The following is a 27,078-nucleotide window of genomic DNA, read 5'->3' as shown; positions in this document are numbered from 1 at the left end:
CCTCTGTGTCTCCCCAAAGCAGACATGGGGCAGTGTGTGTCCACCACAGCTCCCTGGGACAGCCAGGGCTGAGGAGTTTGTCCCTTGGTCCCTTCTGGTGCTGCAGAGGCTGCTCCTTGGTAGGATGGTGATCTCCTCATAAGGGCTCTCCTGATGGTTTAGGTTCCCTCTGGATGATGAGCAGTTCTCTTCCTGTCCCTGGGGGGGGTGGCGGCTCAGCCCTCCTTCAGGATGGTGACAAACATGCCAGCCCTGGCTTCTTCTCTGCTATCCCCCTGTGTGACCAAGTACATGAGAGGTACCCAGGGGAGCAGAGCTCTGGTGTCTGGGGCTGGGTTTGCTTTAATTACAGACTCATTTTTGCTGGTAGAGCATGGGGCTGGCTGAGTGCTGGGGTCTGGAGCATCGAGACTGGGTTGAATCACCCAGGGGAAGCTCAGGGCTGAGTATCTGGTGCTTGAGTGGAGCACAAGGTATCCCAGGAGGGCTGCTTGAGGAGGGGTGTTGGTCCCTTCCAGCTGCGTGGTGAGGAGCTGCTGCCTGGAGATCCGCTCCTCTTATGAACCAATAAAAGAAGGTTTTTATCACCTGTTCCAGCTAATTTTCTGTGGTTTGTAATGGCTTTGGGAAGCAGGTAATTGCAGCGATCGCATTACGTGTGTAGGCATTAAAGGGAATTGAGGGGACTGTTTGTTAATTAGCTGTACTTGTGTGGAACCTGAAACATATTAACCTTCATATAATCCCAAACTATTAGAGATGAAGAAGGGATTTAATGATGGGAGAAACAGAAAAACAAAAAGCAATTAGGGCTCTTTTCCCAGCATTGCTGGTGTGTTGGAGTGTGTGGGGGGGTGATGGGCAAAACAGGCAGGCACAGGAGTGGGGGGAGGTGGGAGGGACACCCGGGGGGGTGGGATGAGCCGGTGCAAACGCCTCTGGCAGCATCATCCCTGGGTGGGAGGAGGAGGAGGTGAAGGGGGCACCCAGTCAACCTCCTGATGCTGGACTCGGGTGCTGCAGGGGCAGGTATGTGTGGGGGGAGCAGCGATCTCTGCTCTGGCTCCAAGAGCCTCGGTGGGACAGAGCGGTGGCCAGGCTCGGGGTGCCGGCATCTGGAGCAGCAGGGAAGTAGAAATAGTGTTTCCATGGCAACGGCTCAACATAAACTCTTCCCTCCCTTACTACGGAGCGAACGATGTTCCGATCAGTCCGGGGCTGCTCCCCCCCGTGGCAAAACCCTTCAGGTGTTGGTTATTTTTCACACTCCTTCACAGCAGTGGATGGTTTTGGCACCGTGTGTGGGTGCATTTTTGGGTGGTGAAATGGAGCCGGCGTGGGAAGAGCCTCATTGGCTCCTCTTGCTCCTGGAAGCCTGGGCTGGAGATTTGGATGCCAGGCACTGGCTCCTCCGAAGGGGTTTAACCTGTCCCTGCTCCGGTTGCACAGAAATGGGACACACTTGCCTGTTCCTGCTGCCCGGGCTGGTGGCTCAGTGCTGGGCTGTATTGCCCTCGAGGGATGTGAAGCCTGGGAGGACTTGGGGGTCCCTGGTGCTGCACATCTGTCTGGCAGCCTGGTAATGTCCTGCTCCTCTTCCCTCCAAGATGTGCAGAGTTGTGTGTGCCTCTCCTGAGGAGAGCTCAGGTGTTCCCTGGCTGTGCTGTGACTACCATGACACCTCTTGCCCAAGACTGTCACAGCCTGGCCAAGCGCATGAAGACACTGAGACATCCCTGCTTTCCTGCTGGGAGCCCTGGTGCCTCCACCAGCAATCGTTAACATCCATCAGCACCATGCAAACAAACTCCCTGCTCCGTTTATTCCACCCAGATCCTGATTTAATTAGGTTTTCCAGTTTTCTGCTTGTCCTGGGCCGATCACTCCTTAAAACAGTGGAGAATTAATTTGCACCTGCTGTCAGAACGCGTCTCTCCCCAGTTAGAAAAATAATTAAGCCATCATCACACATCAGGGGTAATGAATCACTGTGCTCCGTTCCCTTCACAGGTCGTTTGTTTCCTTCCACACTGCCAAAGAAGGTGCAAACTAAATGTGAGCAGCTGCCAAGTTATCCCTGTTCCCTCTCTGCCCGATTTCATTCTGGCTCCATGGATTTTCCAGCTAAGCTGGACCATGACATTTTGGAAAGGTTCTAAGCAGGTGGGTGGGTGGAGTTTCCAGTATTCACAGAGATGGGAGTTGGGGTTTGCTCCTTCTCCTGCTGCCCTTGGGTGGGGGGTTGTGCAGGAAAGCCCAGCGTGGCAGCCCCAGCCCACGGGTCTGTGTGGGACCATCCCTGGTGAGCTCATCCTTGGTAAAACATGTTGTAGTTGTTGAGTCTGGACATGCTGAAATGCTGAGGAGAAAGTGATGCCATTGAGGGCTGATAACATGGTCCCCACCTTGTGTTGGCATAGGATGTAACCACTGGCTGGGGTGTAGATGTGCCCCAGATTTAGGGTCAGGAGGAGTTTTCCTCCAGAGCAGACTGGTGGGGTGTTGCTGAGAGCTTTGCCCTCTGCAGTACAGATGGGTTCGACTGACAGCAATCAAATGACTGTCATGAACCATTTCCAGGACCTGTGTCCCCCATCTCTCTCCCTGTGCCATGTTGCACTTGTCATGTCACCTCTTACTCCGTGGCAGGAGCTTGTTGCACACTCAAGTGTGGGGTGACTGTAGGGACGCCTGCGTATCCTGTGACAGACAGCACATACTGGAGAAGATCCCAGGGGTCTTCAGAGGCTGCTCTGTGTCAGCCTCCTTCCTCCAGGTACCTTTAACTCCTGTTGAGGGTAACCGTGTGTGCCGGGAGCATCTGAACTGAGAGCTGCTGGATTTGGGGAAGTTGCCTCAGGTCTGGGTAAGTCAGGGATTCTGGAGGATGTAGCTCAGGCAGCACCTTCCCTCCTGTCCCCTTTTCCTCGTGCCAGGCTGGTGCTTCCCCCTCTGTAGTAAATCACTGTCACATTGCATATGGGAAGTGTTTGGGCAAACAAGGTTTCATCCAGGACAGAAAGGTGGGTGAGCTCCATGTGCTGCTCTGAATGGAGCCACCAGGTCCTCAGGGCTGGCTTCCCCCTGTTCTTTCCCTCTGAACAGCCTGGCCTGGGTCTAGCAGCGCTCAGGCTCTGCAGGGGCAGCGGTGGGGATGAGCAAGGGCAGCAGACTCCTTCCACTTGTAACTGATGCCCCATCTGGTCTCACATCACTGGCAATGGATCTTCCCCACTTGCCATGGTTCCTGAATGCTGGGGTTACCCAGGGAGCTCTCCTGATGGACCTGCTCCTTGATAGCAGAGTGACTTCATGTTGGTGGGGACATGCCAGGGGATGTGCTGGTCATGCAATGCCATTAGCTCCCGTTCTGTGGGCCTGGTGGATGGAGATGAAACACTTGCCTTTGCCGACTTGTGCTCACACCTGCTCACATGAGAGCCCCGTGCCCACTTCGGTGCCAGCTGATTAAATTAAAGTCCTAGTGAGTTTGAATAATTTTCCCTGTGAAATGTGGCAGATGGCCTCCATTAGGCGTCTGCTCCCAGCATCTGCCAGGATGTGATCAACCTCTCTTTGGAAAATGCACAAAAGGGAGTGGAAGTGGAGAGACCTGGGAATGGGAGCCTATCCCTTCATCCATGAAGAGGGAATCAAATGCTGCCTTTGGAAGCAGCCAATGTTCTGGAGGAGCAGTGTCCATACGTCCTTCCAGCCCTTCTGTGTTCTTGCTGCTGTACTCAGTGCTTGCAGGAAGAAGGATGGGGCTGCTTTTCCCAGCCCACTGGTCCAGGTCACTACAAGGGTGAGCAGAGCCCTAAATTGGGGTGCTTTGTCCTGTTCTGGGAAGCAGATGAGATCTTCAGGAGAAATTCTTCACTGTGAGGGTGCTGAGCTCCTGGCCCAGGTTTCCAAGAGAAGCTGTGGCTGCCCCATCCCTGGCAGCGTTGAAGGTTGGATGAGGCTTGGAGCACCCTGAGCCGGTGGGAGGTGTCCCTGACCATGGCAGGGGGTGGGACTGGGTGGACTTTAACATCCCTCCAACTCAGTCTGGGATTCTGTGACCTGCTGGTGATGAGCAGTGCATGACACTGGGAGAGGGGCAGGTTGTGAGCGGAGGGGACAGGCCGTTCCCCTGGGGTGTAGGGGCAGCTCCAACCGGGAGGCGACCGGAGGAGCCGGGGGAGGCTGGCAGGGGGCTGCGGCTGCTCGCTCCGGCGGGGCCGGGCTACCGGCAGGTGGCAGCGGCTGCCCGCGGCGGGAAGCGGGATGGGGGCGGCGGGAGGGGGATGAAGAGGGCCCTGGCCATGGCCGCGGGGGGGGGGAAGGGGGCCCTCGGTGCGGGATGCGCTGCCTGCCCGCACGAGCTTGGCATCCTCAGTCCGGCCCGGAGGGACCCACCCCGTGACCAAGAACCACTCGGCAACACTGTCTCGGTAGCTGGACCCCCCCTTGGACCACTGACCCCGTGGCCGGGAGTCCCTCTCCCCCGTGGGCCGGAGCACCCCCAGCAGTGCTGCCCCCGCTGTTGGGTGTTCGGAGTGGGATGCGTGAGGGCGGCTGCCAGCCCGCAGGCAGGAGTAGAGCTCAACCAACGATCGATAAAAATTAAGATGGTTTCCCTTGAAAACAGCTTCCTAAAGCGAAAAAAAAAAAACCCAACCAAAAAACAAAGGCTCTAAAGCCGCGCTGGAAGCTCAGGGAGCGCCGCGGGCTGCAGCTGACTCGGGGCGTCTGGCAGGGACGAGTGGCAGGAGCTGAGGAGGGGGCTCTTCCCTTACCCCTGGCACTTCGGGGGGCGGCAGGGCTCTGCTTGGTCACTGTCTAAATGCAGCAGAAGGTAGCAATAAAAAATCCTGTTCCCTGCCCCAGGGACCTTGCAGTAGGATTAGATGCTGTAGCGTGTGTTTGGGAGCAGAAACCGTGCTAGGGAGGAGGAGGAGGAGGAACTGCTGGAGGGTACCCAGCATCCCTGCGGTGAAGGCTGCGAGTGGAAGGATAATCCGGGGGAAGAGGCTTGTGCGCTTGCCTGCGAGCTGAGCATCTGCAGCCGGGCAGGAGGTGAGCTGCTCCTTCGGGCCTGTCCTCCTCCCACCGGTGGGGACACTCAGCAGCTGCCATGGGGCCTGGCCATGTCCCTTTGCTCTTCTCTCTGTGCTCCCCTCTCTACTCAGAGGTGTTCTCTTTCGCCTGCTCGTTTCACCGTTGTCATCTTCTTTTAATTAAATTAGCATCTTTTAATGCATTTTGCCCTGCTGACAGAGCTTAATGTCTCTCTCCAGCTGCGGGGAGCTGAGAGCTTTTCCAGGGACATGGGATGTACACAGCCCTGCTGGTCCAGGGGTGCTCAGGTGAGCTGGCACCAGCCAGGGTGCAGGATGTGATATTGGGGTGCTGGCACATCTCGCAGGTGGGAGGGCAGCCCTGGGGTTGGCACTGCAGGCATTGGTGCAGCCTCTGCCAGGGTCACGCTGGGCTCTGTGGCCTTTGATGGATGCCCCAGCCCCTCCATTAACATTTTCACGTGTGTTAGTTCAGTTCCCTCCTTAAGTGACCTTTCAGTGTGACACCTGAGTGATAATGTCTAGCGGTGAATGTCCTCTACCCTGTTGCCCTCTGGGGAGATCCAGCCCTGCCACTGCATCTCAAGGCTGGTGAAGACATGGGTGCTGCAGGTTTGTGTGTTCTGGGGAGACAGGCATCAATGGGTGCTGCTGAGGAGGGAGTGGGTGCTTGTGTCTGCATGGGTTCCCCTCCTCCATGAGGAGGGTGCTGTGGCTGCCCCCAGCTCCTGGGTGGGCTCCTCGGGTCCCCTCTCCCTGCTGCCATGCCATGGGCAGGGCACGGTGTGACAGGGCTGGCCTTGCTGCTGGCTGTCCCCACCTCTCTTGGTTTGGGGTGAATGGGGTGGTCCCGGTGTAGCCCTCCCATGGGACCTGCTGGCTCCCATCAGACAGAGGGGTGGGGGTCAGGCTGTGCTGCAGCGATGGTGCAATGGTGCTGAACCCCACATGTTGCTCCAGTTTTTTCCCAGCTCAGTGGAGGGGGGGGGGGGTTCTGTGGTCATTCTGCCTTGCTGAAACACAGCAAAGCACCTCAATTGTTAGTCGGAGCTTGTCAAGGATATCGCAGGAGCATGGGATAAAGTGTTCCAGTGAAGAAGATAATTGAAAATCAAAAAAGACTTTGTTAATTTGATTAGGCAAAGCCGTAGTTGAATTGTTCTTCATCAAAAGAGATTTAATTTTGACATGCAATTAAATCCTTCCTCTGTACCAGTGCCCTGTGTGCTCCCAGTGATGGGGCAGGCTGGGTGGGGGACTTGGCTGGGCAGCGGGGGGTGAATTGTCCTGGGGGGGAGGAGGAGGAGGAGGAAGGAGAGTGTGAGCGCCTGGCAGGCATGACAGGAGTGCAGAGGCGAGTGAGCTCTGTTGTAGCAAACACTGCGTGTTTAGCACTGACTTTGAGTTGAGCTTTAACTGATTTAGCTAATTGCACCAATGCAGAGGGCAGCTCTGCGCTTGCTCAGTCCCCTTGTCCCGGGGCTGTCCCCTTGCCCCTCCAGTCCGGATCTCTTGGGGATGAAGCCCATACAGGGCTGGTGTGTTATGAACAGGATCTTTGCTGGTGGCTGGGCTTGGTGCAGCAGCTGGAGCAGCTTTGGTGCAGCGGCTGGAGCAGTTTGCCGCAGGATCGGCCCCCTCTGTCCAGGCGGGAGCTCGCTCCCACTGCTGGGATGCTGGCGCTGGTGTCAGGATCCCCGCAAGCTCCAGGCATCCTCCTCGCCGGCTGCTCCCTGCACTGATAAGGCAGAGGATTATCGGTGCCGCTGAGCTGAGGTACCGTAATCCCTCCCTGCTGCGCTGGCGGGGGCTGGGTGGAAATCCCACAGTCGGGGTTGTGGATTTAGAGCTGGCAGTGAGAGAAGGAGCTCAGTGGGATGTGACAGAGATTTGAAATGTGAAGAAAAAAAAGAAAAAAGAAAAAAGAAATGCTCTTGTGCCCCCTTGGGCAGGCAGAGAGAGAGGCCCTCGCAGTGAGAAAGAGCTTGAGGACCAATGGTGGGAGGTCAGCATGCTGCAGAGTGGGATCTGGCACCTGGCAGGTGCTGCACCTCTCCAGGGCTGTGCTCTGTCTGGGCCCTTCTGCTGCTGTGGGGTTGGGACGTGGCTCTATGCTCCATGCTGCCCTCGCTGAGGTCTCGGTGTTGGCAAAGCCCATGGTGTCCTGTGCTGCCTGCATGCCCTGCCTGCACCTCTACCTGGTCTCACACCAGCAGTGGGGCTGGGAGCTCTTGTCACAGGGGATTTCAGCTGCTCTGATCTTATTGTTAGATGGAGATCTAGCTAAGGAGACCTGGAGGGTACCAGGAGCACGGGTGGGCTCTGGGAGCCAAGCAATGCAGGGACCCTGCTTAAAAGCAGCTCTAGAGGCTGGGGTGCAAAGGGATGTGGGTGTTCCTGCAGTGATGGAGGGACAGCAGTGCAGACCTGTGCTGCCCTCACAGGGGGTTACATCCCCGTGAATGCTGGCCCCTGTTCAGGGAGTTCCTGAAGCAGCCCCAGAGCTGATGCCATGTCTGGATAATGACCCACAGCATCGTTGTCCTGAGCCAGGGGGTCCTGCGGTGGGTGCTGTGCCCACTGGGGTGGGTGCTTTTCTCTGCAGACCAGCAGCATTGGGGTAGGAGGATTGAGGGGAGAGGCAGCAGTGTGCCCAGCCCCAGCCTGGGGCTAGCAGTGGGGACCCGCAGCTTCCTGTGGTTTGGGTGCAGCAGCCCCGGCGAGCTCAGTGCAGTGTTTACCACTTCCATCTTGGCTTGTTGCCTTATTTGTTCTCCTCTAATTGAGCAAATGCACTGTAGGCAGCGGAGCTAGGCCAGCATTGACTTTATTAGGGGAAAGCATCAATACAACGCCGCACGTTAGGAGGCTTCGTCTGACACTGTCAGACTACTGGAGTTTTAAAGTTGCACTTTATTCATGATGTTTTGATTTCTTTTGCTCTGGGGACTCCAACTTTGATAGATTGTGATGCGGTACCAGAACAATATGATACACAGGAACAACAGCTTGCTTCCAAAACAGGCATTTGCCATGAGAGTCCAGCATTCTTTTTTTTTTTTTTTTTAGTGAAAAATGATGGCATAAAGAAATCTTAAGCTTTATGCAGTTCAATCATCTGGAATTAGCAACCAGAAAGTTGATTTTACTGCTGACTGGTAGGCTGTTAGAGGTAGTTATGCCAAGCTAATTCCTGGGTTCGTTTTGCTGCATTTTGCTGCTGCAGCAGCGTTGGCAGGAGCTGTTTTCACTCCAGAAGTTGAAGAATTCTGTAACTGGCAGCTAGAAACTTCTTTTGCAAGTGAGCACCCACCCCGCTGCTGTAATGCTGCTGCTGTTCCAGCACTGGGTCCCTTTGTGCCCCCCTGGCTTCTCTGCTCCCCCTCCCACCTGTGGGTTTTGCAGGCACAAGAACAGGGAGAACTTGCAAGTGTAGATGCTGTGGGGACCTGCAAACCCCATTGAAGGTTCTTTGTCCCTTGACTTTGTTCCTTGAGGATGAGTTATCAAATAAGCAGGAGATGCACATCACGGTATGTTTTCTGTTAACACATCCCCCCTGTGTGCTGAGCAGGGGTTGTGTCGGCACCAAGTACAACCCATTTGTCTGCTCTTCATCTGGATGCCATAGGGGCTTCTGTTGAAGCTCCCCTGGAATTAAGTATGAATTAAATGTGTCATTAAAATTAAGTGTTATCACAGCCACTTAGTGAGTCTGAGTCTCTAACAGCTTCATTTTCCTGTGTTTGATGGCCATGCCCCTTCTTACTTCATTTGGTCCTCGTGGGTTGCTGTCAGGAGGCACCTGTGTTAGTGAAGCACAAGCAGTGTGTCCCAGCTCCTCTACTGGCCCCTTCCCCAGTGCTTGGTGGGGGGTAGATGTGCCGGAGATGCCATTTGTGCAGTGTGGGAACTGGGGAAGCAGGAACAGGGGCACCCACCTCCTCCTGCCCTGCTCCAGGCTGCTTGCCAGCCCACAGGAAGGTGTGGTGGTTTCTGAGCATTAGGGCTGTAAAACATTTGGGGTTTTTTGTTTTGTTTATATGTGTCAAAACAGCGTTTTTCCCACAGCCTTGTTCTTGAACCGTTCTTGCTAAAACTCCCCTCAAAATTTCAGCCTGAGGCAGACACTGAATATGGGAGACATCAGAGGGAAATGCCTCATGTTGCTGAAAGACCCAGGCAAGTGATCGTGGGGGGTTCTGCAGTGCTGGGGAATCGCTGAATGGCAGCACCGCCATCCACAAAACCTTCTAGCAACCAGGGGCTGAACGGGTGCCTGCATCCCTGCCAGCTTCCCGGGCTTCAGCAGAGGGTCTGGGGGCCTTTCCAAGCCCCCTCCTGGGGGGAGGCATACACCCCGAGGGCAGCTCTTTGCCAAATGCCCTGCCCTGGTGCAGGGTGTGGAGGAGGTGCTGTGGCTGGTCCCGGCTGGGCTCCCATCGCTGTGTAAACCCCCAGCAGGATCCCTGCCTGAGGCTGGGGTGGCTGCGGTATTTACAGAGAGGCCTAGGGAGTCCCTGAGGAGAGCCAGCACAACTTGCATATTAAACCAGAAATTGCAATTAACAGCAAAAAAAAAAAAAGGCATTTTTATAACATTTTTATTGAAGTCTTAATGAACAAATAAAGAAGCGGAGCAATCTGCATATGCATTTGTGAGATATAAAACTGACTGAATCAAGATGAAGCAGCAAGAAGCCTTGGCTTCTTTTGCTTTCTGCAAGATAAGTAAAACAAAACTGCAAAGAAGGGGAAAGAAAAGTGTTGGTGTGTGCTGGGGAAGTGGGAGGCCCCAGTGTGTTGCTCTGTGAACCCAGCAAGGTGTGGGAGGTTGGTTCAGCAGGGCTGGCTGTCCCCTCTCTTCCAAGCTGTGCCCAGGGGCTTTGTGGGGATTTCTGGATGAATATTTGGAAGTAAATCAGAAGATTAAAAAAAGTAAAAAAGCATGGATTTGTACCCTGAATCTGCACAGAGTGCAGGTAGGGTGGGGTGGTGGCAGGGCTGGGGCTGACCTGACCCCTGATGTCCCCCTTGGACATCACCCAGGAGCTGCAGTTGTACACTGAGCACTGGCTCTGGTGAGCCCCAGGATCCCACAGTCTGGGTTATTGGGTGCTGAAGGGGACAGGTGGGGTCTGGAAGGCCAATGAGGTGTCCCCAGATATCATGAGCTAGGGAAGCACTGGTTTGAAGAGAACTGATGTGGCACTGGGGCAGCCATCCCCCTGGGGAGGTGCATTGGCCTGAGCCACCCCATGGGGTGTGCTGGAGCAGGAGAGCTGCTGCCTGCAGCTGCTGCCAGGTCAGAGCTGTGGGTGATGGATGGAGCCGTGCACACTCTGCACGCTCCCTGTCTGTCCATGGAGCTGGGATTGCTCTGGGAAAGGCTCCACAGCTTTGCTGTGTCTCAGGGGCATCATGTGGAGCTGGTTCCCTCTCCTCCCTTCCCAGTTTCCCGGAGCACAGCAAACCCCCTCTTCCTTTTCGGCGCAAGCAGCTCCAGTGGGACTTCTGCAAAATACTCCCCAGAATGATTTATGATATTCCTTCAGCTAATTTTTAACTCTGATTGCTTCTCCTTCTCTTCAGTGGAATTTAACTAGTTTGCCTGGAATATTAATAATTAAAGATCAAGGAATTATATCCCAAGCAGTCTTTTCAGATGAACATTTGTGATTGTTTTAAAGCTCATAGCGCCGGGTTTTAGTGGCTCTTTGATAGAATTTTGCTTCTTTCAAACTGCTGACACCAGTAACCCTATAAATTAGCAGCTGATGGAGGGAAATCTCCTGGCTGCTTCTGTTGGGTTTTATAGTTTGATTTGTTAAATAGGAGTTTTGGGTCACAGCCAGGAGCTCCTCAACTGGCAAAGGGATGAGTCTGCCCCAATGGTGCAGAGGTGACCACTGTGTGTCCCTGCTGTGTCCCAGCAAGGGGACAGTTGTCTGTGGGGATGTGGCACTGTGAATGGGAGGGAGTAAAGGCACCTTGGCTTTGGAGGGACGCTGGTGGCCTCTGTACAGGGAGACAGCCCTGGGAGGATGCTTTGGGCATATTTCTGCCTACATGTGTGGATGCACAGAGCAGGGAGAGGCTCAGGTGTGATGTGGGCAGAGGTCCTGCTGCAGGAGGATGCTTGATGGGTCACAGAGGCTGTAACCTGCTTGTAGCCTGTTGCTGGTGTTTGCTGTAACTGTTTGCCATGATCTCTGCTGTAAAGGAGGGTGACAGCTTCTCAGGCACATTTCATCTCACTATCTGCAGCCCAGGTGTGAAATGCCACCATCACTGCATGCACATGGTGGGATTCACTGTCCCCAGGCACATGGAAGAGGGAACAAACCCCACTGCCAGCACATGGAGTCAGTTGTGACCTGGAGGCATGGCCCAAGTGAGGGGAAATCACACCAGCTGGGATGGGTTGGGCTGCTCTGCTCGCTGGTGCCTGGGGCAGGGCAGCTGCCAGCAGCAAAATCACCTTTTCTGACACCAAACAAGTGTTCCTGAGAGCGTGGCTGTGGCAGGAGCCTTCCTGCTGTCTGTCCTGCTTGGGCTCCAGCAGTACCAGGGATGTTGGGCTCTCCCTGATGGGTGCCAGCATTTTGGTGCTGATGACCTGGGGAGCACCCAGGGGCTTACAGGGGAGGGGGTCCCCAAAGGAGGGGGGTTCTGCATGCAGAGGGGCCCTATAGGCTGGGGTCTTGTTCCCATGCTGTCCCACAAGACCAAGGGTCTGCACCCGCCCATCCTGCTCCCACCCTGTGCTGTAACACTGAAGCTTCATTTATTCTGAAGGGAAAAGAATTCACATCTCCCCAACCAATGCAAACCCAAATACAAATAAATTTCTCTCAAAGTGCAGTCGTTGGAGAAAACTAAAGGCCGTTAGTCAGGCTGACATCAGAGGAGCCGCATTCACTCTGACAAGCTGCGAAGGCTTATGTTTTATTCACTAGGCCTGAAAAATACCTTCCCGAAGAGGGGGCCCATAAATAAACCAGTGTGATGAATATTACACGGGATAAAAACTGATAAAGCAAGGGCCCTAAACACGCAATGCACAATGAGGTTAGAAAAGCACATGGTTTTCATTACATCTCATCCTGCATGACGGGCTGGGGAGCTGAGTGGCAGGGTGGGAAGGGGAAACCATCCCCCAGGATGCTTCTGCCTCCCTGGGAGAGAGAGGATGGGCTGAGCCAGTCTCACTCATGGTCCTACAGCATGATCAGGGCTGTGAGTGTGTCTGGGATGGAGCTGAGGGAAGGAGCTGCAGGGATGCCCCAGCCCTGCATGGAATGCCTTCAAAGCAAGATCCTGGCTGCTGTGGTCTGTCCCTGGGGTATTTCTGGAAGTGAAATGCCCATGGTTCTTTGGGATCTTCCCTGTGGGGTTTCCTGTTGTCCCTCTGTCCCAAGAAGCTCTGGGTTTTGCAGTTCCCATGGGGCTGTGTCGGAATGCTGGGACTTGGGGCTGAGGTGGGTGTAGCTGTGGAGAAATCTCTGCTACTGCTTTTCTCAACATGAAATATCTCAGATATATTGGTTTGACAAAGAAGTAGTAAATTACAAAGGCTGTGATCGTAAAGAGGGTCTTCAAAGATGAAGTTCCATATTTTGGAGTGATGTTTAGGACACCTTCCTTTCTGCAGCCTCTTCCCTGCTTTTTACAACCTTTCATGGCTGCTGGGTGCACTCAGGGTCACGGCAGTGCCCAGTCAGGCAGGATCAGGCTGTGATGTGATGCCCCTGTTGACAGTCTTCATCTCTGTGTGTGGTGGATCACTCCATCTGTGAGTCAGGGCAGCAGAGCTTTGGGGGTTAAAATTCTTTCTCTGTATCAGAGCCCAGTTGGGGCTGCAGTGCCTTCCCCCTGGGGATCCCAGCTCTTGGTGCCCTTGGGCTGCTCCATCCCTCTCCTGGCACAGGGATAGAGAGCAGGGGGGTCTGTGGGGCACAGGCTTGGGTGGTCGCCCCACGTTCCCACCCTTAAAGCAGCATGGGCTGCATGAGGCTGCAGAAACACAGCACAGACAGAGCGGGTGTTTAATAAACAGAGCTCCCCACTGGATCAGGAGGGGGTGTTGGAGGAGGCGTTGTGTGGGTATTAATGCCGTCACAGAGTTGTTGTTACATCTCCCCACGATCTCTGAAATTCTCCACAACCCAGTGAGGGCAGAGTCACAGTGCTTTCCCTTCCCCAGGGGATACTGGGGGCTTAGGGCAGCTGGGGGAGTTGCCTGCAGCCCCCAGACCTGGGAGAATGCTTCTTCCACGGTGGGTGTGAGCCTGGGGGCAGGAGGAGGAGAAAGGAAATGGTATCAGTGGTCCTTGGAGCAGTGAGCATCAGCAGGTTGGGGTTAGAGGTGGCTGCCCTGGGGTGGGAGCTGTGCTGGGGTGCTCTGCCATTGTCCCTCTGCCTCCTGAAGGGATGGGCTGGATCAGGCCCACCCAAGGGGCTGTGGAGTCCGGGGGCAGCTATAGCCACTGCTTGAAAAGTTTGTCTGCTCTTCCTTTGGTTCCCAAGGCTGGACCCTGTGGGAGGTGGCAGCAGCCCCTGCCCCACACATCCCTGCTGAGCGGGAGGCAGGAACCTTGAAATACAAGCACTTAGCTTTTTATTACACCATTTAATTGCTGCCTGACAGTCTAATCCACCATTAAAAACACCAGAGCTCAGGGGAATTCACCATTGTTATTCAACGTGTGTGTATCTCCTCCTCTCCTCCCTTGCTCTGAGATCCCATCTGCTTCCTCCTTCCATCCTGCTCACTCCTGGGATGCACATGGAGCATCCTCCATCCCTCCCTCTGTGGGACCCCAGTGCTGGGAGTCCTGGGAAGGGGCAATGGGCTTGGCTTCTGAGTATTTCTTGCTTGTATTCTCCTAAATAACGATTTGCCATTTTTTCAACTTCTGTCACGTAAAAAAAAACCAATAATGGTTTTGGCTGCTGCACAGAGTACATTGATTGGGGAGTCCTTGGCTGCTAAGGGGACATGGGGAAAGCATGGCTTCTGCACCCCCTCAGCCACGGCAGGACCCCCTGATAGATAAGTCATGGTGTGGGGGGAAACAGACCCAGGAGAGTGAGAGCCACATGGGTCACAATCGAGACCCCTCGAGACAAGGCAGCTGCTCCAGGTATTGCTTTGTACCCGTGCCTCAGCTCCTGGAGTAGGTCCCACTTCCCGCAGACCACAGGACGAGCAGAGCCCCCCACCCTTCCCACCCGGGGGTCCCGGGCTGCCCTTCCCTGCCAAGGTTGGATTAAAAAAAACCCAGAACTGATTTTCCTTCCTGCCAGTGCTTAACCCGGGCTGTGCAGCCATAGCATCAGGGCCCTGATGGCAATATCTCTGAAGAGGTCGGTGAGTTATAGTAATGGACACTCTTTGAGCTGTCTGTGCCGCTCATAAATCCATCCCCTCCTGAAAGTGCAGATGGTCCGTAATCGTCCATCATCCCCAGCCCAGCGCCGGGGTGGGTTTCTCCTCTGAGGCTGCTTTTTCTGCAAGCTAAACGGAACTGCGGCGCGGTGCGAGCTCTCTCCGTAATGGAGTGCGAGCAGCCCCGCCGGCAGCCGTGATTTAGGAGGGAAGGAACAATAAATACGGGACTGCCAGCGGCTGCGGGAGAGGGAAGCGGCGGGGCCAGGGCTACTCTTGGGCACCGTTTGGCAAGTGTGTGACCACTGGTGAGGGGAGGGGCTTCCCAAATGTTGCTGCACCCCTATAAGGGCCAGGAGCCCGGGCAGGGCAGGGAGGGCCGGTGGTACACCAGAGGTGTCTCTGGGGACATCCCTTCCTCTCTGGTTGGTGCTGCCTGGTCCGAGCAGCTTGCTCGGGGCTGCGCAACCCCCAGAAGCTGCCCTGGAGCTCGAGGCTGGCTCCAGCCCTGCCTGTCGATACTGCCCGGGCTCTGCCCCCTCCCCGCAGCCCTGCATCGATGCTGACGGACGCGGTGCGGGAAGCCGGCGGTGCCCAGCCGTGGTGCTAAATGTCTGTATCGACTATCCCACCGGGGTCGATGCCGGCTTGGTTACGGTGATTTTATCTGGTATTTAACATCTGAAACGTGTGTGTCTGCGAGTGCCGGGGGGTGCGGGTGGCTGGCGGCTGGCGGACCGTGGCGTGCTCGTTTGGAGCGCGGCTGGCATTCCCTGTGCTGGCACCGAGGGACCTCGTCCCTTGCGTGGTGATGGTCACCGAGCCTCCTCCGACGGGGAGCTCTGTTCCCCTCCCCCCGCCAGTTCTAGGAGTAGGCAGGAGAACCAAGGACCCTGCAAGCCTCTCCTTTCCCTCCCTCGCCCTCCTCCGAGCCGGCCGTGTGGGCAGGGATGCTCGCCAAGGGCTTCAGGAGGAGCTTTCCCCCGAGAAGTCTGTCCTAGACTGATTCAGAGCCGCCTCGTCTCGCTGCTGCCTTGCTCCTGAGCCTGAGAGGCTGCCTCCGCCTCGCCGAGTGCCCTTATTTACAGGAATCCCCCGGCATGGCCTTTAAGCGTTTCCATTAACATTTTTGCATCTTGCTTATTGCAAACCGGGGCCCGCGGGGGCCCGCGCGTGGCAGCACCGGGATGGCTTTAATTTTAATTGGTTTGAAGCTTCAGCTGCCGGCCGAGGGGAGGTGTGTCCCTTTCCTGGAGTAATGATCTGGAATTTGATCACGCGGCTTTTATTAGATTGTGAGGCTGGAAGTGTAAGTGTCGTGGATCAAAGCAAAGCAGGCACCGCCGTGAGCCGGGACCCGCAGGGCTGATGGAGCAAAGCCCCTTCCTGCTAGCCCCTCCCGGCAGATTAAAACAACCTAGCAGCTTAATAAGCGGTTGGAGCTCCTAATGACGGGGCTGTTGCTGGAGGACATTGCGTCTGTGCCTGATACCACCAATCCCCGGGGCTGTCCTGACGCCGGGACCTTTGTGCCGGGGTTCAGACCCCCTGGAGCTGGGTCAGCTGAGGGGAAGGGTCCCATCCTTGTGATTTTCAGGGGATCCCAGCAGCACCGATGCTGGCAGCAGCAGCAGCAGCGGGTGCTACAATGCACACACCAGGGCTGGGGTGCCGAGGGCAGCGCCGGGAGCTGGGCAGGGAGAGCAATTGCGGCGGTGATTAATGTCACGGCTGGCGGGAGCTGACAGCTCGCTGTGCCCGCGGTGGCCACAAGCAGCTGGATCCTCTGCTCCTGACAAGCAGTTGCAGGTCCCCGGAGCTGTCGGGGCTGTGCCCGCCGAGGGCAGCTCCGGTGCGGGGCTCTGGGGGCCGTTCTGGCAGCTTTGCTGCCGTGGCTCTGCCGGCTCCTGCAGCGAGGAGAGCTTGTGACCGGCTCGGAGATTCTGGCAGCATCGGCTGGGTTTATTAAGCTAATAAAACAATGTTAAGTATCCGCACAGCGGAGCCCCTTGAGGTCTCTTTATGTGCAGAGAGGAGCCGGGGGATCCCAGGGCCTTCGCGCCGATGATTGCTCTGTCACGCTAATAAATAGAGAGGAGCAGGTAGCGCTGCGCCAGGCTGCGGGGCGGGCAGGGGTTAGGGGCAGACCTTCTCCTCTCCCAACCTGCCCGAGACACCGGTGCTCGGGCAGCCCATGCAGTACCCGCTGTCCCTTCCGTGCTCTCGAAGGCAGGGAACAAGGCAGCAGAGACTGCCCGAGGGTCTGCATGGGTTGGGGGATGCTGGTGGCATCTACCTCCACCCCTGCCATTGTGCTGCGTGGTGTCAATCTGGGGGAGCATCATCTCACACCACATCTGGGGCTCTGTGGCTGGGCTGTGCTGAGCTGTGGCTCTAAGGAGCCAGGCGGGGTGTCCTGGAAATGCCATGAACACCCCATGCTCCCAGGGGGGTCCAGCAGCATCTAGGGACACGGCCCTAGTGCTGCCTGGTGCTGCACTGCAGGGTGGAGGTGGTGGGCAATGCATTGGCAGCATGCAAAGCAGGCCCTGTATAATAGATAATAATTAATAGACTGCTCCGTTGGCTAGCGAGGTAAGTAGATAAATAATTTTAATTATCCTTGGGGAGGCTGTAAATTTGCACGCAGCCCTTTATTAAACTCTCTGTTTACAACAGTCATTTATATTGTGTGTCATTTTGCATAAAACCCCCTTGGGGCTGAATAACACTATATAATAACAACTCTGTTATTGCCAGCACCTCTGCATGAGAGCCAGGAGGGCTGCAGGCAGGGGCTGGAGGCGGTGGGACATGGACACCCTGGCCTGGTGTGTTCTTCCCAAAAGTGAGGAACTGTGTGTTGTGGACCCTGCTGTGCTAAGCTCTGCTCCCTCAGGGGTTCCCCAAGGGCTCCCCCTGGACCTCCATCTCCTTCCCAGGGTAGTTTATGTTTTTGTGCTGATGGCAGGGTATTTTTCCCTCCCTTTTTTTTGCGCATGTCTCTCAAAAGAACCATAAATTCTGAGCTGTGAAATCCTGCTGTGTCAGCAGTCTGGAAAATGAATTGATATTAAACACGACAAAAGTCTCTCTAATTCACCCTAGCCAGTTTCTGCTTTCCTCCCCGAAGACGTAATTGAAAAGTGGAAGGATGGAGATTGCCGTTGTCCCTGCCTGGAATAACATTGAGCCATCTATTACTGGGCACCTCATTAATTAAAGATTATTTACAAATAACTCTGCTCTTGCCCTGCCCCGTCCACACCTGAGCCCTCCCCCCGCTGCCCTCCCTTCCCATCCCATCCCATCCATGTGGACATGCACACTCCCAGAGTCCTGCACATTGCTTCCAGGGGGCTTCAGGAGATGGTTTGGCTGGGGCAGGGGGTGGCAGGAGCCCTGGTCTCACCATCATGCTCACCATGGTGCTTGCCACGGCAGCTGAGCCCGCCTGCTCGCCGCAGTGACCTCGCTTGCAGAGGACCATGCTCCATGGACTAATTTGTTTTCAATGGCAGTTCCTGGCAGAGTCCCTGCCAATAGCAGGACAGGAGTCTTTGGGGGTTTAAAATTACTTTTACAGGAACAGTGTGTGTTCCTCCACTTCTGGAGGGGTTTAAGGGCTTTTACAGCGCAGAAGATGCTGGGTGCTGCTGCTCCAACCACCAGGGACTGCCTGGGTTTGTGCCTGGTGCCCACTGCTCACCCAGCCAAAAGGGACATGTGCCTGGGAAGGACCCAGGAATGGGGAGACTTGTGCCAGGCTGGCAGTAGCTGGAGGGATGAGCTGGTGCTGCCCTTTGGTGGGAGCAGTGGTTTTTGGTGCCCCAGCCATGTTCACACTGTGACTCCAGGCATGTGCAGGAGGGGTGACTTTGCAGAAGGCACTCAAATAACTGTATAGTTTTGTATCCTCATGATCAGGGCTGACATTTTTACTGTTAATTTTAAAATACTTTATTTCTTCTCTATTAAGTTAGACTCTTAGACTAAATAACTCTCTGTCCCTAAATGCAGGCAGGTGTTTTAGTGTTTCCTTCCCTCTCTGGTTTTTGTCCCCTTTCTGGGAAGCTCAGCAGGATGGGAGGAGGACAGGGCTGTGCTGTGAGAGGGTTATCTGCCCATGTGATCCTGGGGTATCCCAGTGGATGGGCTGCTCTCACCTCCTCTCCCCAAGAGGAGACAGGTGCCTGTGTCCCTGTGCCCCTCTGGAAATGTACAGTGGTAGAAAAGAGAGGGATCAGAGGCACTGGAAGTTTCTGCCTCTCTCCCCATCATCCCCAGTCCTCTCCTGGTGGCTTCTCCTCCAACTCCTCACCTGGGTCTCCTGTCCTGCCCTGAGCTCAGGGCTTGTGCCCTGCTATCCCCTCTGCTCATCCTGTCCCTCCAGTGCTGGAGGCTGAGCCCATCCCCACCCTGCTGGGGGTCCCAACCAGACCCAAGTCCACTGGGTGCAGGGGTGGCTCTAGACCCCCGGGTGAGGAGGAGCTCCCCAGGCCAGGGCTATTACTTATTTTTAGCAATCGATGTTATTGATGCCATGCTAGCTGGAGGAAGCCACTGGAGGGCTGTTCTTCCAACTCATTACATTTAGAGCTGAACTATCCCCTTTTTATATAAATCCTGACACATAAAGATAAAATACACCATTTTCCATAGAGCTGCAGCCCTGGGTGAGGTCTGGTGCTGGCTGGAGCCACCCTGTGCACACAGGTGTGCTGGGGAGGGTCCCTGGCTGAGCAGGGTCTGGAGCAAATTTGCCAGGGACACCAAAAACCCCTCCGGAGAGGCTGTCACCCTGGTGCCACATGTGTCCTCCACTGCATCCCTCCCTGGAACTCAGAAACCTCCTGGGGGTCTCCTCACACTTCGCAGCCCAGGATGCTCTGTTCCTCCCCACCAGCCCTGTGAGGGTCTGAGCTGATCATGAGCAGGGGGGAGGGCTGGGAAAAGCATCAGTCTGACCCATCCACTGTGCCTTCCCCAGCTGGGCAGAAGGCTCTTCCTTGGCTCTGGTGCTGCAGGTGATGCCCCCACCCTGTGAGAGCCGCTGCCTCGTTACCATTAATACTTGGCCACTTCTCTTTGATTAACGCACCAACTTGAGCAGCAGAAACTGATGTGGGAATGAAATAGAAACCCTGGGCATCCTCCCAGCTCTGTCCTGGACCCAGCCCACTCCTTCCATGGCAACCCGATCCCAGCTGGAGGAATCAATGCTGACCTGCTCAGCATCCATCCCAGAGGCATTTGAGGGGGTGCCAGGACTGTCCCTGGTGTTTCCACCCTGGTGCAGCTGGAGGGCACAGGATGCCCTTTGGGTACAACCCCCTGAATGTGGCCATCCTGACCACATCAGTAGGCAGCCCCAGGCAGGTGAGCAGGAGCAGCCTGAGGCCTCTGGGGAGCAAGTAAACATTTGGCTTTACCATGGGCTGGTCTCCCTGCTATTCCCAGGTCACGGCAGGGTGTCCATTCAGAGCTGGACACACAGAGCTGCTCCCCTGACACCCTCCTTCCCAGCACCCTCCTTCCTCCTTCCTTCTGGCATGGAGCAGAGGGCACTTGCATCCCCACCACATCAGCCCAGAGGCTGCCAGGCCAGGCTTGGCTGAGAGGGCTCTTTCCACTTATTTTGTAGTTTTTCATTTCAAGATGAAATGAAGCTACAGAGTGCAAAAAACAACAAACCTTTTTTTTTTTTTTTTTTAAGCAATGCATCAACGCATCCCTTAAGGGGAAAACACTCTTACACGGAGGTTTTCCTGCACTTTAGTTGTCCTCCGTGTCTCTGTTCTCCTGTGCTTTCAAAACGCTCGCCCCCGGCCAATTCCCCGCGCGCTGGGGTTTGGTGCTTTGGGTTTTTTTGTTCTTTTTTTGCTATTGTTTCCAATCAATTTTACGGTAGGTTTGTATTTAGGACAGAAGCCTCCCCCGTCCTCTGCTCGCCCTTGCTGTGTGTTGTGCCTCCACTGGTGCATCCAGGGAGCAGTGCTGGCTGAGCACAGGTCCCTTGCTCATGGGTCACCCACCTCTGCTCCAGGCTCCCTGCAGCTGAGGACACCCTGATGTGCTTGGCTCTTCTTCCACGGTCTCACCCCGCTGGCAGGTGCTGCTGCAGGATGCTCCACGTTCCTGATGACTCCTCCAGTGGCTCTGGTCCCCCTGTCCCCAACAGCATCCCTCTGGCCACCATATCCCTCCCTATCAAGTGATCTCAGCCGTGGTCACCCCCAGAACAGAGCTTTCTCCTCTTGTCTTGTCCCATCAGGTTCTCACTAAAGAGGTTGAGCCACAGGTTAATTTATGGTGTATGGGGGAGCTGAGGATGGGAATTGTGTCTGCCCTCTAAATAAGTCATGAAGCAGGATCCCAACAGCACAATTAGAACCCTCTGTTAATGGTTATTTATGGGGCTGGGAATGCTTATTTAACCTGACTATATTAAATATTAAACCAAATTATAATATTTATAACTGTATTTACAACAAAAGGGAGGGGTGTGTTGGTGGGGTGGTGCCATGTGGGCAAGGTGAGGGGTGTGCCAGGGCTGGAGGGGCCATGGGCAGCATCCAGTGGCTCATGGGGACCAGGGAAATGGTTCTTTTCCCCTTGCCAGCCCAATACATGGCTCACAGGTGGCTTTGTGTGGAGCATCCCCATGGAGCTCCCAGTGATCCCCTGGAAATGCAGCTTCCTGTGGGGCTCCTACCAGTGGTGAGCACGAGCCATTTGTCTTCTGCTGTCTGTCGTCAGCCCTGGCACCCCAGCAGCACCCCAGGCCATGGTGCTGCTTGGAGAGCAGGGCCCTTTCAGGGGAACCACATAAAAACCCCTGTTCACACTGCAGCAGGGAGGACAGGGTCAGGCTGTAAGACCCCTGAGCAGCAGAGCCTGGAGCACAGCACTGCCAGGGGCAGAGGAGCAGCCTGGGGAATTTCCAGCTGCTGAGGGCACCTGAGAGGAGACCTGTGGCTGGGTTTCTGCAAAGGTTCAGTGCTGTTGTGACCACTAACAGTATTTTCAGGTATGCAATCTAAGATAATGACAGGGGTAATCAAATCTCCAGCATGAGCTGTTGGTTTTGGGGTCATGAGGGAATGTACTGCTCCTAGAGCAGCAGTGCTTAATTGCTTTTGTCTTCCCCTGAATCAGAGGAGACAGCTGGGCTTGGTGGGCCACCAGGTCTTCTGCACAGGTCTTGCATCTCCCTGTGGCCGGGTGGCTGCTGCATGCCCAAATTTAGCTCCTTTCTGGCAGAGCCGTGGCTCTTATTCTGCTGTCCTTAAAACTGCAGGAGATAAGTGCAAAATCCCTCTGTGCTCCCAAAGACAGTGTGATTTCAGGTTCTGCAGCCTATTGCAGATAAAATGATGATTAAGGGGTCCTACCCTATAAGCAGACAACCACGTTGACCTTATTTAGGCTCCTAATCAATTTGCCCCCGGTGTGATTAATTGAGATGCTTGCCATTGATTTTCTGTGAAACAGGAGTGGCTGGGGTGGGATTCTTAGGGATGCCTGCAGGGAGATCTCTGGGTCTGCTGCTGCAGCAGTGAAAGACTGAGCTGTGCCGAGTTCTCTGCCAGGAGGGATTATCCCAACCCTCCTTGGCTCTGGGGGCTGGCTGCTTGGTGGGCTCCTAGGGGAGCAAGGGCTAGGTGCTGCAGCGCTGGTTGCAGAGGTCCAGGTGGGATTTGGGCTTACTAGAAGCCCTCCTGCATCCTGCAAATGGTGCAGTGGATCCAGGACATGGGTAGGGATGGTGTGGCTTCCTCCTGAGCAAGCTGGAAGCTTAAGGAAGAGTCCTTACAGCTGATGACACTGTTGGTCCCTTTGTCCATTCCCGCCTGCCCTGGATCCCTGCTTGCTACTTAGCATGGATGCTGTCCAAGTCCCTCCTACCCATGGGTGCAAAGTTGGGGTTACCCCTCACCACCAGTTGCATCAGTGCAGCAAGAGGGTCCCTGGAGCGTGGGCTTGGTCAGGGTGCACTGCAAGGGACAGTGTGACCCCCCTACCTCAGTGTCCCCCATGCGAGGTGGCCGTGGGGTCACCACGTGAGCCACTGGTGGGTGCCAGAGCAGGGAGGGCTCTGCCCAGAGCTGGGGGTGAAGGACCTACAGCACGGACTGCTGGAAAGGATTTTCTAGCTAAATTGCTGAGCAGATGGATTTACCCTGGACTGGTCCTTGTGGACTCTGGAACATTTTCTCTTCTGTCACGGTTCCTTTTTATGACCTGCCATTTGCTCCAGCAAGCAAGAAGAGAGCCCTTGGCGTCCAGATCCCGCCCCGGCTGCCGCTCAGGAATGCGCCTGCAGCACTGCCCCGTGCTGCTTCCTCCTTTCCAGGAACAGTGCCCGGGGGCTGGCAGGACACCCCTGCCCCCCCTGCTCCCCGGTTGTGCCCCTGCCTGCACGGCCAGGCTCTGCCTGTGCTGGAGGGATGGGCAGGAGGAGCTGGCAGCTGCTGGCTGACTCTGGAGGATGCTGTGCCAGCAATTCGGCACTGGTTTCCATAATGAGCCGTGGACCATTGCGAGGCCACCTGCGGTGTGTGCAGTGGCCAACGTGTGGCCTGGCAGGGGCTCTGTGGTGCCCCACGCTCTCTGCCACCCTGTCCCAGGTGCCACCCCAGGACCTGGATGGGCAGCACCAGAAGAGCAGTGGTGGGTCCTGCTGGGGGCTGGTCACAGCAGCTCTGGTGTACCAGGTGTATTTTCTGCCCTGCAATTGTCTCATGCTTTGGGAGTGGTTTCTTGGTGGGACAGTGGTGGCCCCAGTGGGGTAGGTGCTTTCTGCACTCTGCTGTCAGTGCTTCCATGTGGTGATTCGGCAGTTCCTTCAGTTTCCAGCATCCTTGTTTATGGCAGATATTTCTCTTTCTTAGAAGAAGGGGGAAGGATGACACCCGATCTCCCACCCAAAGCCCTTCCCCTTCATCCAGTGCTGTTTCTGCCATTTACATTAAAGGCTATAACAGGCTGGAGTAAATGGAGCAGGTTTGCAATTAGTTTTCAAAGTACTTATCTCATTAAAGTAAATGAATTATTGATTTAGTGACACTCATGCTTTTAGTGAGAGGCACAGTGCCATCACCACTCTGTTCCCTGGCTCTCGGTGGTGGCCAGCCCTCGCTGGTCACAGGTGCCTGAGCAGACCCGTGCTGGCCACCGACCATGTCCATGGGAGCCCCAGCGTGGCACAGCTCTGCCAGGGGCACCCAGCACAGTGCAGGGACCTGCACTGCCAGCCCAGAGCTGTGCCCAGGATGAGATCTGGACCCCTAGCACACCCCTGTGGGCACACTGGGACACCTCCTGCCAAGCCATCCCTGTGGTGCCAAGGATGAGAAGGGAGGGAGGCAGGTCAGGGTGTCACGGGGCAGTCGGCTCGGTGCCGTCCCTGCCTGCAGCTCCTCCAGCCATCCCAGGGCAGGGAGTGGGTGTGCGCTGGGTGCTCAGGGCTGGCCACTGCCTGCAGGAGGGTGAAGAGCTCAAGTATTGTCCTGGAGCCAAATGCTGATGGCTGAACCCGCCACCCCTCAGCCAGCTGCTGACTCAGCTCTTTCGCGCTTCTCCGTACAGAGATTTAATCTCTCCCATAAGACAGAACACTCCATTAATGGGAACCTTCCTCCTCAGGGCCGCCCCACTCTGGGCTCTGAGCAGGAAGGGCTGAGCTCCCCCATGCCAAGAGCTGAGGCTGCCACTGCCAGGAGAGCACCGAGAGCCCTCGGGGAGGCACAGCCCTGGACACACTTCCCCTTTGCTCCATGCCCCCATGTCTGATGTGGGGTGGGACAAGGGGCTGTCAGAGGGATGCCAGTGGGATGAGTCTGGAATGCACTGAGAAATGAGCAGAAGTTGCAGCCAGAATTTCAGCTGGTATCACAGCTGTTACATAGGTCTGGTGTTCTGGTGAGTGGAGTCAGGGCTGGTGATGCCAGCAGGGCAGTTGGAGTCAGTTCTTCCTGGGCAGGAGGAGCTGTGGGTGGCTCAGCATCGCTCACCATGCCCCTGGAGTCCTGTGGCTGGAGCCAGTAGTCAGCACTGTGTGGTGTGTTGTCACTGTCCCCAAGAATGACCACAGTTTCTGGACTGGAACTGCTGGCTCAAGAACTCTCTTGAATGGTTGCTCAGCCCTAAAGCTGTGCTGGTGATGGTCCCACCATGAGCTGCAGCCTCTCAGAGCAATGCCCACACATCTCCTGGCTGGACCATGGCACAGCTCAGGCAGTGCAAGAAGGTGGTGAGACCCCTCTGAGAGCTGTGCTGTAGGGGCCAGCCCTGTGCCCCAACCCTGCCTGCACCCCCAGGAGCTGCTGGGAAAGGGGTGTTTCATCTTAGTTAAAATAAAAATTAAAAATCCTTCTCATTTAATTAAAAGTGTTGACATTGTGCCTGGCCATCCCGCCCGCCAGAGAACGTGGTTATAAATTAAACATTAAACCTTTAATGGCCCATAAAGAAATATTCGCTGCTGCTTATGTATATAGGGGATATAAATAGAGAGGGCTGCTGGGGGAGGGGCAGGATATTATTTTTCCTCAGCCAGATAATCTTTGCTAATGAATTTAATTAAAAGCAAAATCAATTTAGGACTTTTTGGTAGAGGGAAGCGGGGGGGGGGGACGACAAAACGTACTTTGAAAAACTACTGTGAAGTTTCCTAGCAAGGGGAAGCAGGGCAGCCAGCCCAGGGCCCCTGCAGGGTCTGCCCCGTGGCTGCAGAGCAAGGTTGAGGGTCCTTGGGGTGTGGGGTCCATGGGGGTGCCAGGCTGAGTAACACAGGTGGCACTTCCAGGGGGCCCTTGCAGACATCCTGTGTCAGAGCCAGGAGGTTTTAGCTGTGTTGGGTTTTGCTTGAGATCTGGCCTGTGTTGGGATTGCCCAGTCTGTGTTTGAGTCTCTGTGAGGCTGCTTGGGGCTCCATCTGGAGCCCATCAGCCTGGAGCATCCCCAGAGAAGTGGGGTTGGGGGCATGACCCACCCCATAACAGTGACCCAGAGCCCTGGGCTGCTCCTACCACCCTGCTCTCATCAATGCTTTGCTGGGGATTTTCTTCTTCTGCTTTGGGGCATGTGGCAGGACAGGGAAGTTTTGGCTGAGCACCCCAGTCTCTGCAGTGCCTGGGACCACCAGAGAGATTTTTGTCTGGGCTGGTGCCAGGCTCAGCGAGCACGGTGCATCCTCAGCTGCTGAGGAGCCCCACGCTGCTGCAAGGAGTGCTGAAGGCACCTTCCTTGGAAAATGTGTTTGGGAAAGGTGGTTTTACCCACTATGGTGCCTCCCAGATTATTCAGTTATTCGTGGTCAAATGGGCTGCCAGGGCTCCCAGCACACCCCAACCTGTAGCACATGCTCTGCTCCTGCTTTGCTGTCTCCTGCTGTTCCCAGCTGGGCATCCTGGTGGGTGCTTGCTTGATGAAGCCGAGGAACACCTTGGGAGCAGGAGACTCTTCCAGGCTGGTGGCCCAGTGGGGATGTCCCCATGCTGCTGGGGACTGGGCAGTTTCCAATCGACTTTTTTAGGGCATCCACATCCCACAGATGAGTCTGTCCTGGATTGGGGCCTGGGAAGGGGAGACCCCTAAGCCTGGAGAATTTGTGTCTGTCCTGGCAAGAGCTTTCTGGAGGGTTTTTATCATAAGAGCACTAATGGAAGTCAGCACCAGCCTAATGAGCTGTGCTCCTCCGTGAATCTGATTCATCGAGGCAGGAATTACAATAATTGATTATCCTGCTGTGTGGCTGGGAGCCGTGTTTGCTAACAGAAGAGCCTGGGAACCCACCCTACTCCCCCTGAGCCACTGGCATGTGGCTGGGGTCTGTCCCTGACCCCAGGCACAGGGTCCATACACCCAGGGATGCCTTGTCTTAGGGTGCTGCAGGCTGGGGCAGCATCACGGCTCCTTTGCAAGTTGAGCTGTTCTGCCTGCTGGAGGAGTCAACACCTCCAGGTCCCCAAAGAAGCAGTTACCAAAAAGCAACAGCCCTCGCTTATTCTTCTCTAAAAACTCTCATGATCTATAAGCTGTTCTCATTATTTTTGAGGGTCTGACATGATTTATGAACATTTGGGTTGGCACTGTTGCAAAAGCCAATTAGTTGAAGTGCATCTTTCAGGAAGTTTTCTTTGAAATTCAGTTCTTTTCTCCAAGAAGTGCCTGGAGCTGGGATGGCAGCAGCAGAGCCGTGTGCTGCAGGGCACCACAGAGATGGGCACTGCTGGGGGGCAGGGACATGGGAGCATCCCCGGGCATGTGCTGCCAAAAGGGTTGTCAGGCTGCCTGGGGCAGGGGTGGAGTCCCTCTCCCTGGAGGGATCTCAAAGCTGTGTCGATGTGGTGCTGAGGGACATGAGTTAGTGGTGGCCTTGGCAGTGCTGGGTTAACAGTTGGACTCGATGATCTTAAAGGTCTTTTCCAGCCAAAATTATTCACTGATTCCATTATTCCATCCAACCCTACTGAGCTGCAGGCTGTGTATGGGGCCAGGGCTGCACTTGCAGAGCCCTGGAGCATCCGAGGAAGGGGCCTGTTGTCTGCAGGAGCTGGGTCAGGTTGGAGGTGAGCTGGCAGAGCAGAGGGTCCTGTGCTGGCAGGTTTCCCAGTATGC

General features: G+C 55.5%; 2 protein-coding genes across 3 annotated transcripts in view; one reads left to right on the top strand and one right to left on the bottom strand.

Moving 5' to 3' along the window:
• The window catches only part of ENPP7 (ectonucleotide pyrophosphatase/phosphodiesterase 7), a 94,198-nt gene extending 76,254 nt beyond the window's left edge, over window positions 1-17,944 (bottom strand). The window contains exons 1-2 of the mRNA XM_030462106.1: window positions 17,867-17,944; window positions 4,160-4,637 (exon numbers count right to left, since the gene is read on the bottom strand). Coding sequence (XP_030317966.1) covers window positions 4,160-4,637; window positions 17,867-17,944 — 556 coding nt within the window. The remainder of the gene's footprint in view (window positions 1-4,159; window positions 4,638-17,866) is intronic.
• RBFOX3 (RNA binding fox-1 homolog 3) overlaps window positions 1-27,078 on the top strand; it is a 103,175-nt gene that overhangs the window by 47,854 nt on the left and 28,243 nt on the right. The gene's annotated exons all lie outside the window — the stretch shown is intronic.

The sequence above is a fragment of the Calypte anna genome, chromosome 18 (assembly GCF_003957555.1).
Source record: "Calypte anna isolate BGI_N300 chromosome 18, bCalAnn1_v1.p, whole genome shotgun sequence".
Taxonomy (NCBI): Eukaryota; Metazoa; Chordata; class Aves; order Apodiformes; family Trochilidae; genus Calypte; species Calypte anna.
This window is presented reverse-complemented; position numbering and strand designations above follow the sequence as displayed.